The sequence below is a fragment of the Tupaia chinensis genome, unplaced genomic scaffold, assembly GCF_000334495.1.
Source record: "Tupaia chinensis unplaced genomic scaffold, TupChi_1.0 Scaffold146395_1, whole genome shotgun sequence".
In the NCBI taxonomy this organism is placed as follows: Eukaryota; Metazoa; Chordata; class Mammalia; order Scandentia; family Tupaiidae; genus Tupaia; species Tupaia belangeri.
Genome location: NW_006206250.1, coordinates 580957 through 600960, shown reverse-complemented (window position 1 = coordinate 600960; position 20004 = coordinate 580957). Strand labels below are relative to the sequence as shown.

Sequence of the window (20004 nt, the reverse complement as noted above, 5' to 3'; positions counted from 1 at the left end):
CCCCCAGGGGGAATGGCCACACCACAATACTTTCTCCTCCATTCTCCTCTCAGGATTTTGGGCACACATGCAAACATATGCACCCAGCATGAGTTTTAAGCTGCCTGGTCCAGGACTGGAACTGCGGTCACCATGTGGGACTCTAATGATGTACACATTATGCCATCTGTTGGTCCCTATGGTCAGTTCTTTTAACAATAATAGACATTATTTATGTTTAGGGAAAACTAGATTGAAAAGAAGAAGGTTTTCAATCAAAAGAGCTTTTAATACATTAAATGGAAAATTAAAGCATATTGTGACCAAGTTGAGTTTATAATTGATACAAACAGAGTTTGGCATGTAATTCTCTACTTCAACATATTATTGGATACAATACTGTAGGTATAATCATATTAATTTATGTAGAAAAACATTTGTTAAAATTCAACACACTATAATATGTAAATCTCAGCAATATGGAACAGAAGGGAAGTTATTTAAATAGATAAAATACATCAACCAAAACCTACCACAATATACAGAAATAAGAATACCCTGATTCTGAGTGGTTGTTAATACAAGGTAGAACTGGGGCAGCTGAACGGGAGGTAAGGTAGTTACAGAAGTTACAGAAAGGATATACTGTCTTTATATTTTATATACAAACTGCAGGTAGTAGATATACAGATGTTTATTATTTAGGCTTTATACTAATTCTGGAAATTTAATTTTAATAAGATAAAAGAATAACTATTCATAATGTCTCAGTTACTAAATTGAGATATTGAGTTATGGTTTTAAGATCAGAAATATATTCATTATAATAAGCTCTCTTTTGGGGAAGGGGAGTCTAAATATTGTGGAAATATGTATTGTGCAAAAACTAGACATGAATTTCAAAAATTTTTGCACCAAAATATAATATTTTATTTCCATTTTTCTGTGAACATTGTGAAGTCTCTCTCATATTTCTACTAAACTACTTTGATAATAATTATATTTTTAAATTAACAAAACACAGTCCAAATTTTGAAAAACTTACTCCTGTGTCCGATATCATCGGGCAACATATTTGGCATACAGTAAATGGCTGAAAACATTTTTTGATAGAATTACTTATTTAATTTTATGTATTATTGTTAATTATTTTATTTGCTATAAGACACATGTGCTCCCCAGAGAAAGGAAGAGACATAGCAGAAAATGAGACAGCAAAACACCAGGTCCAGGACTCAAACTACTGTCTACCATGTGGGAGTTCAGTGCCTTAACCACCATGCACCTGCTGGCCCCCTTCCTTTTGTTTTTAAATAAATACAAGTATATAAGTTGTAATATGATTTTGTAATAAGAGCTCAGCCCATTAGATGTTCTTGAGTCTTCCTTATTTTTATATCAACAGATATCATGATGGTCCAAAGAATAGGCTTTGGAATCAGAATGCCTAGGTTTGAACCTTAGCTTTATCTCCCTGTTACTTTATATAAAGAATGTAACCTTTCCATATCTGTAAAAATAAGGATAATAGTAGCTACCCTAATAGGATTGCTGTTAAGGTCAAATGAGAAAAATACTTGTCAGGACCTTAGAACACTGTCCCAAGTGGTAAGTGCTGAGTCTAATTTTAGTTAATATCAGTACAAGTGCATCTGTCAAACCCAGTTCCAATGGCTTGTCTCTTCCACCAGTGCTGCTAGCCTGGTGAGAGCAGCGAACCACATCTGTCCTGCCCACCTACCCCAGCTTCTGATATAAAATGGGCATTGAATAAAGGTAAGTTGAATGAGCGAATGAGCAATAAAATTTGTTCTTTAGTGAGATCAATGTAAGAAGCATTTTTTGCAAGATAAAGAACCAGCTTGGGCCATTTTATATTACCTCTTTCTGAATTAGTAACAAGTGTATGGATTTTGAGCAGATAAGCACGGGTCACACTTGGTTACCACAGTGCCTTGAAAACATTTATATGCCATGTTTATGATGAAACATAATTACCCAAAAAGGGATCCGGTTTTCTCTTATTCTCTGGCATTTTGGAAAGAGACAAAAACTTTTAAGAAGTTTTTCTGTTTTTAATAACTCTGGTTGCATGAATGTATAAATACTTTATATCTGATTCTTCCTATTTTAAGTGTGAATTTGGTCTAAAGACTATCAATCTTAAGGGTTTTTTTGTCTCTCTTTACCATAAAACTTAGAGCTTATAACAATACGGTGTTCCTTTAGTATGGGAAACATGGTATACAGTTAATATTTCCCAGCTCCCTTTTGCTTTTACTGTTTGTTCTTTGAAATATTTCTTTATCATTCTGTCATCGACTCATCAGGCATGGTATTTGTTATGTGTGAACATGACATGTATCTTCCAGAATTGTTACAAATTATGTTCACACTCCAAAATATTTTTTGGAAGCTACTATACAAAAGATAAAGTATATTTTGAGCCACTGAATTTATTAACTTATGGATTTAGTTATCATAATTAGTATTTCATTCATTAAGGCATTCAACAAATATCTATTGAAAGCTTACTATGCACTTATCTTGTGTGGGAGGTAGAAAGATAGAGTCGCTGATCTCATGGGCTTACAGGCTGCAGGCCAGTGGGTAAGATTAATATAATATGCAAACTTTGAGGAATAACTCTACAATGACATATGCCAGGACTACTCAGGGAGGCCTATTCTGTGAGTCAGTGAAGTTTTGCCTGAGGATAACATTCTAACTGAGATCTGATAAATGAGTAGATCTAGTTATTTGAGGCTGCAAAGATAAATGGTTTAGGCTGAAGGAACAACATTTACAAATTGAAGAATTTTGAGAACTCGGAAGAAGATAAGCCATTAAAAACTAGTATGGGAGGTTATGCTGGAGAGGTGGGCTCCTGCCAGGTCATACCCTCTCTTTCCAGTTCATCTAAGGAGCTTGGACTTTATGCTAAGAACAGTGTGAAACCACTGGCTAGTTGTAAACGGGAGTAGAGATGGCCCTGACAAGAAGCCTTATTAATACACTGTGAAAGTACCATATTAATAGATTCCACAGAAAAGATATTGGTATAAAAGGACTTAGGAGAATCTGAAAGGTAATTTACTGGGGTAAATACTAATATGTTTCCCATTATCTCCTTTTTAAATCCCAGTTTTCTAGGACATAGGCTAGAGCTCTCTCCCTCCTTTAGTAATTCTAAGAAAACTAAAAGACCAAGAATCAAAATTGGATTTTCCAGCACAGGAATACTGAACACCTTGTGAATATTATGCCTAACAGACAGTAAAAGATGGTCCCTCCATCTGGGCAGATGTGAGCCCATTACGTGCAATTAGAACAATCGCTCTCCTACGAGCCTTTGCATATTCGGCTTGACTGTCAAGAAAATTTTCTTTCTCCCCTACACTTTGCTTCCACATTGTTTTCCTATCTATTTTCACTTCCTTTGGATGACAAGTTTTGATCAGGTCAGATAAAACTGTACCTTCCAGAAAACCAGGTAACTTCTTCAACTATCAAAACTAAATAATAGGCCCTGTTGCTCAAGAACTATAGACTCAAGAACATCCTGTACTTTTTTAAAAATCCTTTTTAGGTAGCACCTATAATACAACACTTATAATATATATTTGGCCTTATGCTACTAGGGTGTAAGAATAAATAGGTAGGCATTTGTCTTGTTGGTATCCCTTTTATGAACATCCAGTTTCTAAGTATATAAAAATACTCAGTAAACATTTATACAATTAAAATGAAAGGAAGTGGAAGTAGGAGTAATGATGCTTAAGTATGGTCAGACTTGTGAAGACCATGATCATTCTGTGATCTAACTGCTTTATATGATCATATAACTCGGAAGAATGTTATGGTTATTATAGAATATATTTAACACATTCCAATGTTTGTGGTGATTTTAACTTTCTTTTTTTTAATGGTAGAGAATGTGGAGGTTCACGACAGAGAGAAAAAGAGAGAAAGCACTCTCAATGGGGTCTCATCATGCTGTGATCCCCTTCCTCCCGCCCTCCAGCTCCTCAGAATCTTAAGTGCCCACGTGGTTGCCCAGTGTGTTTTTAGGTGGAACGAGGGATCTGGACCTGTGATCAGTCACGTGGCTTCCAGCACTGCAGTCCAGTGTGCTACAGACTGCCACCTGGGCTGGGCTTATTAGCTTTCTTTCACAAAAAGAGTCCTTTTTTCTTTGCCAATATATAGAAAGAGGCCCAGTCTAGTGGCAAGGTTGATAGCAAACCGAACTCCAGTGGTGGAAGCCACATGACTAACAATAGGATCAGATCCTGGATCAGCCTGAACACGTGCTGGTGCACAAAGTCCTAACGAGCAGGAGGGCTGTGGGAAGAGCACCGTGGCATGACAAGGTCCTGTCATTGGTCCTTCTCTCTCTCTCTGGTGCACATGTGTGTACTCTCTACCATGAAGACAGATAAATAACCTTACAAGCTATATAGGAAGAAACCAAGTCGTTTTGTTCTCACGATAAGGTTGTGTTTGTGTCTGAAATATTGGAGAAAAAGGTGATCTCTAAACAGTGCTCACGTCTGTCATTCCTGTGTGCTATACTTGGTTCATACAATCATGTTTTCGACATACCCGCTTTGTTTTCTGACCTGCAGGCTAACAACATGTTTAGCTTTGTTTCGTTTCTACCTTTTACAGTTTCGGCTGTATTTGGAACTGTCAACTTGTTTTATCTGAAACCTGTTTATTTGACCCTTTTCTGGGCATTGTATCATAAAAGCAACTATTATAAAGTAGAAATGTATATAATAATATGTTTATCCATAAAGATAAAATGAAGTATTATAAAATCTGGCTTCAAAATAGGGTGGTTTTTTTTTTTTTTAAACAGAAGAGATTTATCATAGTATGTCAGGCTGAGTGAGTAATGTGTCTTCTAGCTTACAAAGAAAAAGGTTATATATAATATTTATATTTCTTGGACAGTATTTGAAAGGGAAATTTTACTTAGTAGTCATGATCACTAAAAAGCAATTTCTCACTTTCCCTCTCGGTGTCTCTCTGTCTCTCTGGTGAACTCATGTGCCCTATGGCAAAACCTTTAAAAAAAAAAGTTAAACTGGTAAAATTTTTATTATGAATCTTTTACCACAATTTAAATAAAATGAATCTCAGCTCACTGACAGATGATTGCTGTAGGGAGGCTACACCTGTCTGTATGCATATCCTTTTATACATTTGCCAGAAGTCCATTTAGCCTGGATTTGGGTTGGGTGTTTGTATATCGAAAACATTCCATAGAAGTCTTAACTGACTTGTTTTGGTAACAACTGTTGCATGACAAAGTCTATTGTACACAAAATGATGATTGTAGGAATTTGTTGTTCTACTGCAAAGTTTCCAGAAAGAAAAAAATGACAGTTACTTTTCCATTCAACTTGCCCAACAGATACTTTTTTAAAACTTCATTTTCTTTCATGTTCTCCTTGCTTCATACATATGGTAAATACGAAAGTTGTGGACTAAGGTTGATTTATTTATTTATTTAGTTGGAGAGGTTTTTTTCGCTATAGGGCACATGCGCTCGCCAGACAGACAGAGAAAGACATAGAGACAGAAAGCGAGAAAGCACCCCCCAGGGGGGATGCTCACGCCTCCATTCTCCTCTTGGGATCTTGGGCATGCACACACATGCGCCCGGCGTGAGTTCTAAGCCACCGGGTCCAGGATGTGAACTGCGGTCGACTACATGGGAGTCCAGCGACATAGCCATTACACTAACTGCTGGTTCCCTGGACTAAGGTTGATTTTTGAAGACACTCAAGATACTCAATGTAATAGGAATGAAAAACAGTTCCCAAGATCAGAGGAATAGATACGAAATTGGCTGCTGTGAGCTCTAACACTTATGTGGTCATTTTATTAGCCCAGTTCCTGGATGTCAATTTTTTCCATTGTAAAATGGGGAAAATAATACTTTCCCTATTTACCTTCTAAGTAGGTTAATTCATGTGAATGTGTTTCATAGATTATAAAGTGTTCTGAACATTTAAGGTGGCATTATGAATTCTACTGGTACTCCTATTAATAATTTGTCTCACTAATGACTTCTGTGGTATAAGGTGAATAAGGAATATAAATGAGGGGTGATGCTCTATTGTTTTGCTTTTACTTCAGGTTATGTTAGCCTAGGGACAAGTTGAAGCTGAGAGATTGCTATGATTTGGCTTTTTGATTTCCCTTATGCTTTCCTTCTCTCTGTGCCCTAAGCAAGCTGCTCTTTCAGAAATCCTTGAATACAGATTGGTATATATCCAGAAGACACATATTTTGAATTATTTGAATTATGATTACCTTTGGGTGGAATTCTTTTGAAAAGAGAAAATAAATAACAGATGATTAAATAAATAAAAGGGTTGAATATTCAACATATGAGAAATAAAGTAAAATGTACTATTGTCTTTCCTCTAAGCAGTTGTTTTTGTAATGATTTTGAGGGTGGTGTGCAACATGCTTCTGATATGTTTAAATACATATATATCAATATGAAATATGTTACATTGTAAGGAATATATGTGATAGATAATATGGAAGTGAATTATTTTTCATTAAAGGCAAAGACTCACTGTGTGTGTGTGTGTGTTTGTGTGTGTGTGTGTGTGTGTGTGTGTGCTTCTGCTTCTGTGTGCTTGGCTTATCTAGAGATGGAGATAGGGGCAGGGATTCTTCCTTCCTTTATACCCTAGCGAAGATTTAAGTTCCCTTGAAAGAGATACTATTTATTTTCTTGCTATACCTTTTGTGAAGTATTGAGACCCTTGGGTTGTCTCTGTCACTCAGTAGGCTGATGTACAAATGCTAATTTATTGCCAGACTGCAGCATTGTGATTTGCATTCCAAATCAGACTGCAGATTCCCATTATAAATTGCTATCCTGTTGTTCTTTATCTAGAATTTGTTCCTTCCTTTTATCATCCTACTCATTCTCTAATAATGACCCTTAAAAAATTCTCTTTCAGGAGAGACCCATTTGAAATCAGTAGCTTTAGTGGGCTAACATCCTAACAATACCGTACAAAGACACCAATAGATTTTTTTCCACCAAAGGTTCCCCCCCCTCCTTTAAGAGTCCTATGGCAGTATGTAAAATAATTACTTAAAACATGTATGTCTCAGGCTTAAAGGTTTATACTCATTCCTTTGAAAGCTATATTTCGGCTTCTTTCTGAATCTGAAAGGTATGGGCTTATGAGTCCTCTCTTAATAATAACCTTTTACAGATAAACCCTGAGATGGTATAATTGCATCCTTTCTTGACACCTTTAAATCAAATTAACTAGATACTTAGCGAGGAGAGAAAAGGAAAACGCGTTTTTGCAACGTATCTGACTGGGGGAGAAGCAAGTGCTGCAGCATAAAGAACTGACGGGAATCTGGGCTTTCCCACTCTGGGAGCACAGGGGGGAATTATGGGTTGGTGGTCTGCTTCATGTTAAGAGGACACCCCTCCATCTGTTCACAGCTCAGTCTGTTTCCAATTTAAAGCCCGGATTTCAATACAAACCTCAATTTCTTTTCCCCATTTTAAATGCAAAGCAAGGCTTGTGAATCATAGTGTCTCTGCTCCTGGGCTTCAGACCAAATTTCCCCCCAAAATTCTCAGGCTATTTGTTTGAATACCTGCTTACAGTGGTACACAATGGGCAGCTTTGAGAAGAAAAATTGATAATCTTCACGGAAGAGTAATTTGAATGAAATTACACTTGACAGCCTGTCTCCAAGCAAACAAGAGGAGCGAGGGAGCCTTAGCTAAGCTCTGAGGACTTGCCCAAGCCACTGCTGTTGGACCTTCCCAGGGGAAAAAAAATCGCCAGTTTTTCCAACATCTAATTGAGCTTTTGATTAATTCCGTGTACCAGATTCTACTGAAGAAAGGTAGCCATGGAAGAGAATATGGAAGAGGGACAGACACAAAAAGGTACTGTGCTAAAAAGGGTTTATTTGTAACTAAGTAATTATTTTGCAGTTTCCTATTTGCTTTAGACACTTGCCAGTGAGGCTAATGAATGTTTCTCTCTTAGAAGCCTTTTTTTTTTTCCCCTCTTTGGTCTTTTCCTCACTCACAGTAATGTCTGGTGTGAACGTTGTCATTATTTGCAAATCTTCAAATATACGTATCCAAATGCAGAATCAAGTATTAGTGATAGGAGCAATGCGTATTGTTGTGAACTATTCCTTAGACCACTCTTTGTTAACCTTCGTTAATTTCTTGTGTTCACGCTTGTCGAGCTGGGTCAAGGGGTTCCTGGTGTGAGCCACAAACACAATATTTGGAGCTACGCTGTAGTTAAAAATTTGAAGATGTAACCATTATCAATACCTTTACAGAGATACCTAGTAGAACAAAGACTGGGACGGTTTATTATATTTTGGTTGGTACATTGAAAAAAAGATTTTTTTTTTTGCCTGGGTGCAAGGTTAATTTTAATATAAATGGAGCCAAGTTCATAAATTTCCACGGTGAACAGTGACATTAAGGTTTTCCTTTCTATCTAGATGACTGTATCAACTTCTGTGTAATAACTGTTAAGGACATTTTCCAATGTACTTTTAAGGTTCTATAAGTATATCTGGCTGAATGAGTAAAAGTAAAATGGCAATTTCTTTGGCGGGTTACAATGACTCGATATTGACAATTGCAAATGATTCTAACAACTCTAGAATCTTTTTTCTTTAATGTGTCAAGTGGTAGCTTCGGAGAAAAGTAGCTCTTTCCCCAGCAAAAGCAGCGTTTTCTCTCATGTTTGCTCTTGGGCTTACGTAATGTTAGAGAAAATGCTGTTTCCTTGGGATTGAACCAGTAACACAGGTAATATACACAAAGGTAATATTTAAGAGTAGAATGGGAACAGATTCCACTGTCAAAGTTGATTCCAAATGTATGTAACTACATCATTAAAAGAAAAAAAAACAACCTATATTTTATATCATAAAATAGGTAGTTTGGATACACAGTATAGTTTTCCCTGTTTTGAGCCATTTGCCTTCACTTGGTCTCCTCACTTAATAGACACACACACACACACACACACACACACACACACACACCTTGAGGAACATATGATATACACGCACACATATATAATTGAAGAGCATTTATATTAAATGCATAAAGGCTTTATATATGCAATAGAGAAAGATAGTAGATAAGTCATTCTCCAAATTTTAACCATAAGTATCCTTGTTAAGGATACCCTGTTTTGGAAACACGAGAATCTACATAGCTATCATGCAATCTATTTTTTAGATGATAAAACCCTCAACTACATTTTTTATATGCACAAATAGCTGCAGTGTATATCAGTGATTTCAAGTGGCACATTTTCATGGTAATTTCTATCTTCGTGGGCATCTTAATGGACCATTTTAATTTAGGAATAAAATATGTTAGTGTCTTTCTATAATACATAATGATATTGCATACTGGCCAATCATTTGTTTAATAAAAGAAAACTGTTTAAAATAGAGAAATATACTCATTTCACTAAATGAAACCTTGAGTTACATCATGGATGGTGGTAACAGGTTGAATGTGTGTGAGCAAGCTTGGGTAGATGAAGGAACCAGAAAAAAATGATGTAATTAGTTGTAATGTTTTTTTTCCTCAGGTATCATAGATAATCATTCTCTTATGGGGTGGGAGAAGCAGTGCTATGAGGGGGATGATCTTATTGCCGTGGGTTTTCTTGTCATTAAGTTGTGAATAAGTCTATCGGGAACAGTGATGAAAAATAATTTTTCATCAGAACAATTATACAGTGGTCTAATAGTATAGAAAGCTGAATATGAATATGAGTCAGCTTTTTTAAATTAAGAAACAGAAGGTTTAATCATCTTCATTCCTGATGTCTATTCCTCTCAAACTCTGCCTATGATACCTTATTTATAAGGAAATCAGGTGTTTGTTCTTAGAAATTTTAACATTATATTTGAATATAAATGCTGTTTATACATACAAGGGCAGGGTAATACTGTGAAATGTGATGGAATTTAAGTTAAAGGAGTTACTGACAAGCAGATAAAATCATGAGAGATTCTTCCAGAGTTTATGTAGACAAATTTAATGATCCATCTACTTTAAAGGAAAGCAGACTTGCATTAAGTTCTTATCCTATTTTTCATAATATGCATAGGGTTTTCTTAAATAACAGTTCAGATATCACAGTACAGAGTTCTTTTTCATTTAAAAGATTCTTTCTAGAGCCCTTTAAAAATGTAAACCTGTTCTTTCCTATTACAAATCAGGGCTCTAATTCATGTCAGTGTTTACCCGTATCACTTTCCTCATTCAACTAGAATATAAAATGAAAGCCAGTGGTTTCATTAAACACATTTGAAAAACAATAATATAGTTGATGCTTAAAGACTTAAAAAGATCATCCATAAGATATATGTTTTGCTTCACAGTGAGATCTCCCCAGCTTATCTGTACAAACCAATGGAGAGCAGTCTTTACTTTTATCTTAATTTAACTGTATGAATTCAGCCTAGAAAAGAGGATAATTTAAAAGTATGGGTGACTTCATTAGCCATTCTGCTCAATGGGCCCTTGCCTTGATGTGACAGTGAAACAGGAGTCATTAATCTGTTGCTTTATCCATTTCTGCCACCTTCCCCGATGGTGAGTATCTCGTGTCGAGGGAGTCTTGTTTTAAGAAACATATTAAAAAATAATGTGGACTCTAAATAAAAGTCAATTACTTTGTGTTCAACTAAAGTAATGACTTCTAATATGGAAATGAAAAAGAAAATTAATAAAAACAGGAAGGGACTAGCAGTTGGCATAATGGCTATGTCGCTGGACTCCCACATATTTGATTGCGATTCGAGTCCCTGACCCAATGGCTTAACCTCAAGCTGGGCATATGTGTGTGTGTGTGCCCAAGATCCCGAGAGGACAATGGAGGAGAAGGGATTGCGGCGTGGCCATCCTCCCTGGGGGAGGGGAGTGATTTCTCGCTTTCTATCTCTCTGTCTTTCTGGTGAGTGCATGTGCCCTATACCTCTCTAAAAATCCAGAAACATATATTTTTAAAAATGTGACCTCTGAATAAAAAATAATTACTTATTTTTTCTTTTTTTTTTTTTTGAAGAGGTTTTTTGCTATAGGACGTGTGCGCTCACCAGACAGACAGAGAGAGACAGAGAGACAGAAAGCGAGAAATCATCCCCCCTGGGATGATTGGCCACGCCGCAATCCCTTCTCCTCCATTCTCCTCTCAGGATCTTGGGCACACATGCACACGTGCCCAGTGTGAGTTTAAGCCACCGGGTCCGGGACACGAACCGCGGTCGACTACATGAGAGTCCAGCAACATAGCCATTACGGTAGCTGCTGGTCCCCAAAAATAATTACTTTAACTTGTGTTCAACCAAATCAATGGCATTTTAAAATGCGAATAAAAAGAAAATTAAAAAAAAAAGAGAGAGAGAAAGAAGCTGTTTTGAGCTTGGCTTTTACTTAAAATCATAATAAGCCTAACATCACTGTCATCAAAAATTGAGACATGTGGTCACCAAATCATGGCAACTAAAACTCCAGTTACTGTAGAGGACTTGAGCAAAATTCAAGTGACGTTTTTATTATTTTTTTATATGCCAGAGGGCACATGTGCTTGCTAGAGAAAGCAAAAGAGACAGAAAGGGAGAAAGCACCCTCCATGAGGCATAGTCATAGTGTAATCCCTTTTTCTCCATTTCTCTATCCTATCAGGGTTTGAGGCATGCACACACATGCACCTGGTGTGTTTTCCAATCTACCAATGTTTGAACTGCATGGACAGCCATCTGTGATCTGGGATCCCTTAGCCATTAGGCTATATTGCCAGTCCAATGAAGAAATTTTATGAAGATTTAGACATGCAATTACTTCTGGAACATTTAGCCAAATCCAATGGAACAATATATAAATGATTCAGGAGTTTCTGATCACTAGTGAATTAGCACAATGTGTTTTGATTTGCCAGACAAGTGAGTGCCCATTACTTTGAAGGTAACCTTAATTAAGACATTACTGAATTAAGAAGGGTTCACAAAGAAGGCTGATGAATCAGTTACTAAGAGATGTGATAAAATTATATAGAGATAAAATGAAAAGAGCAATGAATAGCCCAACCGTGGCAGAGATGATGGGGGCACTGGTGCATAATGCCAGAGCAATATGGTAAGGTGCTGGGTTCAAATAACCTGAACATATGAGTGTAACTGTGATTCTGGGTGACTAGAAGGGTAACATGGGACTACAGTGTGGTCACAATGTGGTGAGACCTTGGCAGGGGGTACCTGCTTCTCTTTCTCCCTCTTAGATGAAGGAAATAAATATACTTTAAAGAAAAAAAAATGAAAGAAAAAATGAAAGACAGTGGCAATGAACAGAGTGAGCCAGCAAGTTTGGATCTTTATGAATGAGCTGAACTGTTCCAAACAGTAAAAAGTCTTATTGATTCAATTTCTGACCTTGAATACAAGGGATCTTCAAAAAGTTCATGAACATGCATATTATAAAAAAATGCATGGATTTAAAATTTTTTTGCATAAAAATAAATTTGTACTTTAATTCAGTTTTCCACAAACTTTGGGAAGGCTTCTTGTATTGTATAAAACAAAGCCTCAAAGTTACATGTGATATACCTGGAACTATTGGATTAGCACAAAAGATAGCAGCACAAAGTTACTCACCATGTTTCCTGGTATAAAAAGCCAGCATCCTATGAATGTGCACCACCAGCTTCTCAAGCTGAACCAGATCAACCACTGACTTCTTCTCCAACCCCCAAGCCTGGTATACCATCTCCTCTACAGAATTAAGCCTTGGTGTCTGTCAAGGATTAGGTCATTAGACACAGAAGGTCAAACTCAGTATGAACAAGGCCCATTTCATCATTTCAACTTAAAGTATATGGCCACTGTTTAATGGCCATATACTATCCTTAGCCCAACCCAAGCAACATTTGTGTCATGCCAACATATTCTAACATTAAGACCAACAAGAATATCTAGACAATGGACATGTCTATTGATTTCACTTTCAATGTTAATGTCCATGCCATAAAAATATTGTATAATTGTATTATATAAGTGACTAATAGTATCTACTTTACATTATACATGTATACACACGTATTACTATAGAAGAGTCTATGCAGAAAAGCTTATATATAATATTTATGACTGATTCCATGTCTTTTCTAATACATTTTGGTTAGTATTATCTTTGCCTTAAAAGATTACTTTATAACATAAATATTCCTTAAGCAGATAGCATCACTGAAGAAGAGACATCACTATAATAAGGGAGGCAACTTTACCTTTATGATACTACTTGATATTGACCAACCTAAATTGCCCAATGATCCTAGTGGCAAACACTGGCCTAAAGACTTTATCTAATTGAACTCATTGACTCTTCATAATAACCTTAACTGGTATTAATAAAGAGGAAACTAAAAATCAGCAGGTTAATTAACTAGAAGAAAGCTATAAAGTAGTAGATGGTAGACCTGGGCTCAATAGCATCAGATTGAGTCAAGGGTATGAACTTTAAACCACATCCTACTCTTCACCAGATATCAGTAATTGCCAACTTGTCCAATCCACTTCAACCTCATACTTTCATTGCACGAATTATGTTCTGTAACTTATGGCTGCATTTTTTAAACTATCATTTCTGGCTTTTTTGGCCAGATGTGAACAACTTTCCCATGGACACCTAATCCCTAGATGCACCAACAATCTATGACCTTTAAATTATAGATTTATTTCAAAATTATGAGATGAATCTAATGGACTCCTCATTTGAGAAATGGGAAAAAATGATTCATACTTGTTACATCTTGAGGATCTCTTTATCCCTCCACATATATTTATAATACTATGTGACCCATCTCCCAGCTAATCTGAGCTAATCTCTATTCTTTGCAATCAAAAGATCTCTAAATAAAACAAATGTTCAGATCCTTTTAGGAGTCTTACGTAAAGAGGCTTAGTGTTAAGTAATTTTCCCTGCCTTTAATCTGGTGAGTGGTAGCTGAACCAAATGTATACTTAATATATACTCGGATTTCAATTTGACACTATCCTTTTGCACACCCTTGGTCATTCCAAAATCTTCCCTTCACTCTTTACTTGTAAAATTTGAATAAGTTCATGTTAAAAGCACTACTAGTAAATGTTGATGGTATGACATTTTGATAACCATTGCAAAGAAATTAAAGAACTAGTCAAATGTCTTTTATTAAAGTGGTCACAATATTTAATAGCATGCCATTGAAATCTGTAGACCAGTGGCAAGGAAAATAGCAAAACAACAAAAACTTTTGAGTAATCATTGAATGTAAAAATTAATGATCCCCCTTTTGCTTCTTTGATGTTGCTCACTCCCTGTGAAAGGGGAACTGGTTTTGTTCATCAAGTGAGCAAACTTCATTGCAACAGATATTGTCACCAATGATGTCTTCAGTTGTCATTTCAACATTTGGATAACTGGGCTAGAAGAAATGTAGAGGTTTAGATTCTGCAAGGCATATAAGTAAAATCTGTGCTATTGTTTGATAGCTGTGCTTTTACTAGCATTTAATATGCTTAACCTGGAGTGTCCTCTTGAGTCTAAGAAATTACTTTTACCTTTTACAGTTATAGAATGTAGTTCTAAGAGACCTGCCAGTGGGAAAATTCAGTACAATTTTAATAAAGTCTAATAGATCCTCATAACTTCTGCATTGCCATCATTTAGATATACTATTTTAGACTGATGTCATTTTATATTATTGGTCCAGTTGCTAATTATGTTATTTATGTCTGTGATATTGTTTATCTCAAAGATTCAAAAAATGATCCAAAAGATATTTCCAATATCTTGTTAGGATAAAAGATAGATTTTTTTTATTTTTTGCAGTGTCATTAAAATGAGTGTATTTATTCTTTGGCATGAAAGTGCTTGATAGAGTTACTTCATTAACTCCTTGAATTAAAACTTAATTTTAAATATTTGAAGAGATTAAATGAGAAATATTTCATGTAGTAGACTGAGATATTGATAGTGTACTTGGAGAGATGACTTCTAAGAAATGGTTCTTGGAAATAATTGTTAATTCAACAAAAGACAATGGCTCAGGAGGAATTCAATTCATAGAGACAGGAGGTAACTTTTTGTTTGTCAGTTGTGGCCTCTAGTTTCCCCCATGTGTACACCCCTCTCCACCACTCAAAATGCTTGACAATTTTCTTTGTCATACATAGAAGGCAGACTGCCTGGCTTCATTTCAAAAATCCCTTTGGATTTTTGGATTTTTTCCATATTAACAGGTGGCACAGCTGTGGGTTAGCTGAGATCATAAAAATAATTCACAGCTTTCTGTGTGCTCTCTATTCAATGTGTGCCCATTGTCTTGGATATGTTTAATCTGAAAGTCACTTCCTTCTTTGTTCAGTGCAAAACAAAAAGCAGAAAAATAGAAGATAACTGATTTGTTTCTTTTAAATTATGAGTAGGAAATTTAACTTTGGTAAGAGATTAAACTCAGTCATTTATTGGAGTTTGCATATAGGGTTCACTGGGAAGTGAAGTTATAATAGGAGCAAATCTGAGGTCAGAGGGAAAAGAAAGGATGGCCACTGGCTTTTAAATTGTGTGTTTCTGAAATAGTAAGAGACAGCAAGATGTTGGACCAGTACCTGCTGTGTATACCAGATTCATTTCCGAAAGGAAGAAGGGCATTTTGGCACATTATTTAAATTGCTTAACATTTGCTGGATTTAAATTTTCATTATGTTTCCATCAGGTGTGAAATGATGAGTTTTTAGTATACCTACATCCACAATAGAGATCAATCTGATGTAATCTATTCCTGAGAAAAGTATCAGAAACATAATTACTGTTCATCTTGCTGACTATTGAAGAGTAGGCGTGCTTTTTCTTGTTTCCTAAAGTAAAAGTGGAACACTCAAAAATATTTACTACTTATCATTGTCCACTGACTTACAATAGAAATTTCGGTGTTTGGGGAAATATTTTCTACTTTTTCTGGGTGAGGTATGCAATTTATTTTCCCCATTTTAATCATCCTTTAAAAGGAGAACTATTTTAATCATCCTTTAAAAGGAGAACTAGTTTTACTCATCAAAAAATAGCTATTATTTCTCAATTAGGATAGAATATATAAAAAGAACAAAGCAACTAAAAACCTTTACAACTCTATGTACTTTTATTGCTATTTGATGAGAAAAGTTTTAGCAAAAACTTAATTCAAAAAAAGAGATAGTACATGATCAAATCCTTTTCCCCAAAACTATGCCTTTTACTTTTTCAATTTTTGAGATACTTCTACAATCTCTTATATTGGTAGATATCTTTTTTCATTTTTAATAGTGTATGCCATATCAATTTAGTGATTGTACATCTGAAACAAAGCCAAGTGTCTTTACTAACATGATTTCTTTCTCAAAGAGAAGTTGTAATTATAACAGCTAATCTTTAATAATCTAGGTACTATTCCAACCATTGTATGTACAGTTTCTATTGTCAATGTGTATTTTAACATTACCTAATATAGATAGATCATAGTTTCCTTGTTAATATCAAATGCTCTTTGACTTTATGGGCATATTTGTTAGTCAATGGCTATTATGTTCAAACTCTATAGGAAACTAGGAGAAAACTTCATACAAATCTCTGAAGAAAAGAATTGTAACTTGATGAAATCAGATAGTATTCCATTACAGTTCTGAGAAAGACTGTGAGTTAAGTCTAAAGGAGAAAGAGCCAAATAAGTTTCCTCATTTTTCTAGTTAGAAAATTATTTTTCCCATAGTAATAGCACTGAAATTCAAATTTTTGGATCTCTAGACTGACTGAACATTTCTTTTTGGTGACTGTAAATAATTATATTTATTTTTATTAAAACACTGTTAAGTATTTCGCAGCTAGAATTCATTTTAAAAATAAGAGACTATGGGCTGGCCCCATGACACAGCAGTTAAGCTTTGTGAATAGGGAGCTGGATCCCATGTGACTGACTGTGGTTGGAATCCTTGGCCCCAATGACTTGGAAAACATGCCAGTTCATATACCTGGCATGCATGCTCCACATCCAAATGGGATAAAGAAATGGAGGAAAAAGTACTGTAGTGTGACCATGCCCCATAGGGGGATTTTCTCTCTTCTCTCTTTCCCACTTTCCATGCTCAGCATGTGTACACACCCTCTGGCAATTAAAATAAAATAAAGGATTGCACATCATTTGAGCAAAGTAACTCTTAGATGTGATATTGAGAATGGATTGTCCATTTAATGCCAACTTTTCACTTTGAAAGCTCTGACTGTATTAAATAGTGTCTATATATTACCAAACTCAGATTTATTTAATAGTTTATTATACTTTAGAGATTTTATACTTTTCCATCAAATGTTTTAAAAATCCTTTTATATCTATTTTACATGTTTTTCCTTCAAAAAGAATAATGGCATTCTTACAGAGTAATTGAACTTAAACCATTTTAAATCTCTTTGCTGAACAATCCACAATAGAAAGTTGTAATTAAGACACAAGAGCTAGAATTCTGAAACTTTGCATGCAAATTCTTTGCATGAATTTTAAACATATAGGAAAAGAACAGGAATTTTTATAGTTGACTATTATAATTAGTGTCCAATTAACTTATGGTTTCCCAGATTAAGTGACTTTTGTTAAAGTCCTGACTCTTTTTCTCTACTTTAATTCATTTCTATATAAATTAATCTGTATTTTTCAATCCTGTTTTTTTTTTTTTTTTAACCCATATTTTGAGAATTGCTTTTCTCTGACATTATCTTTGGGTTTGGTGAGTTAAAAGTGAATGTTAAATGTAATAATAAATAAATGGAAAAAGCCTGTTCTAATTTCTGGAAAATAGAAGGAGCTTAGTAAATGCAGATTCTTTCTCCTTTTCACCTGCGTTTTATCCTAATATCTTGTGATCATTTAAAAATTAACTAAGCAACTTTTCTTAGGCAAAGTCAGACTTTGACATTAAAGAACTTAATTAAATGCTAAAGGACTAATCACTGAATTGTAACAGTTGTTTTCTAAATGTTTAGCATTTAATATATGGATTATTTTATTTTATTTTATTTTTCTTTATATATGTTATAACATAGTTCCCTTTCCAGAGTATAAATCCCTTAAGACTAAGGCTTTTATTGTTTTGTTTTAGTTTGTGCTATTAGGCTCATATACTCGGCAGAGAGAAACAGAGAACTTGCTGGAGGAAGAGAGAGAGAGAGAGAGAAAGAGAGAAATCACTCCCTAGAGAGGATAGCCAGACCTTAATCCCTTCTCCTCCAGTCTCCTCTCTGGATTTTGGACATACATGCATACACGCCCAAAGTGGTTTTAAATTTCTGGGTCCAGGATTCAAACCGTTCAGTCGGCCATGTGGAATCCAGCAGCCTTAACTTCTATGCCACCTGGTGGCCCAATGGTTTTATCTTTTATTCATGAATCCAATTGCAAAGTGTTCTGAGTATAGTCCATTCATATCTGATAATGTTGATAATGATAATAGTGATAATGATGATGAAGGAGAATAGGGGGAAAAGTAAGAAACGAGGAAAGGGGAGAAAAGAAGAGGATGAAGTAGAAGAAGATGAGGTCAACCACATGGACTAAAAGCTGGGTAAAACTCTTTTTTTTTTTTTTTTCTCTAGAGCCAAATCTTACAGAACAGCTAAGCTTGGCTTGAAAGAATGCTGCCATGTCTCCAATTTGTGCTGTTAAATTCAAAGGAATTATTTTATTTTTTGAGCTGCAATATATTCAGTAGTTTGGTAGCAGCAAGTGCTTACCGGAGAGAGACAGAGAGAGGAAAAGTGAGAAATCACCCCCCACAGGGGGTGGATGCCATAATCTCTTCTCTTCCACTCTCCTCTTGGGATTTTGGGTGCACACACACACGTATCCAGTGTGATGTTCAAACCACTGGGTCTAGGACTTGAACTGTTGGGAGGGAATTTAATACTTTATCACCATGTCACCTACTGGGCCAATGACAGCATTTTTGAAAATGAATAGTTTATTATTTTATTAAAGAGCCCATATATTGTCTAGCAATTAAGTGAAATACTTTGATCTGTCAAGTTCAGTAGATGGATACTGAAACATGCAATGCTATACAAGTTATTTTCAAAAAGTTCTTGGGATATGTATATTATGAAAAAACTCTGCCTAGATCTCAAAAATTTTTGCACCAAAATAAATTTATATTTTAATTCCATTTTTCAAGTGAACTTTTGAAGTCTCCTTGTATCTTACAACATTCAATAAGATACCAATAATGAAAATGTAGCTTATTAGTTTATACATTTGCTGACACTAGGCTTGCTATATTCATTAGTAAATGTTGATTACAAAAATTTCAGGAAAAATAAGTTTGAAATTATTAAGGAAAATTTACTAAGATAAGATCTTTCCTAGGCTATATCTAGTCAGTCAATTTTCAGGATAATGAATTCAAATAAGAGTTTGTCAGCGAGTAATGCACTTCTTCTATAGTTTTAGGCTTATTTAAGTTTTTCTGTTTATATTAGTAGACAGTCATTCCTCACCTCACAACCTACCTGTTCAATGGCAGCTTGGAGTTAGGACTAGTTCCCCAGTGAGAGGAATTCTCTTCCTCAGTCTGTTTCATTCCTGTAGCCACTTAGCATTAGCTGAACAAAGCCTCCACAATCACATAAGAGTACATATTTTCTTTATAAATTTGTACTTTATTGTGTAGCCATAGTCAGAATAAATAAAACCAATGACACCAGATTTATATCGTGTTGTGGTAGGTCTTGGCACTTTCTACCTAATACTTGCTCTTTTTCTTAGATGTTGCCATAGAGCATGTGTGATTGTCAGAGAGACACAGGAAGAAAGAAAGTGAGAAATCAATCCACTTGAGGAATAGCCATGTGAAATCTCTTTCCTCTATTCTCTTGAGATTTGGAGTATGCATGCACATATGTCCAGCGTG

General features: G+C 35.3%; 1 protein-coding gene across 2 annotated transcripts in view; it reads left to right on the top strand.

Moving 5' to 3' along the window:
* The window catches only part of GPM6A (glycoprotein M6A), a 369760-nt gene that overhangs the window by 190567 nt on the left and 159189 nt on the right, over positions 1–20004 (top strand). Inside the window, exon 1 of one of the 2 annotated variants that reach the window (XM_006168907.3) lies at positions 7317–7930. The exons of the other annotated variant lie outside the window; for it this stretch is intronic. Within the exon in view, the coding sequence (XP_006168969.1) occupies positions 7894–7930 (37 nt within the window). The 5' untranslated portion in view covers positions 7317–7893. Of the gene's footprint in view, positions 1–7316; positions 7931–20004 lie in introns of those variants that run through there. 2 annotated transcript variants of the gene reach the window in all.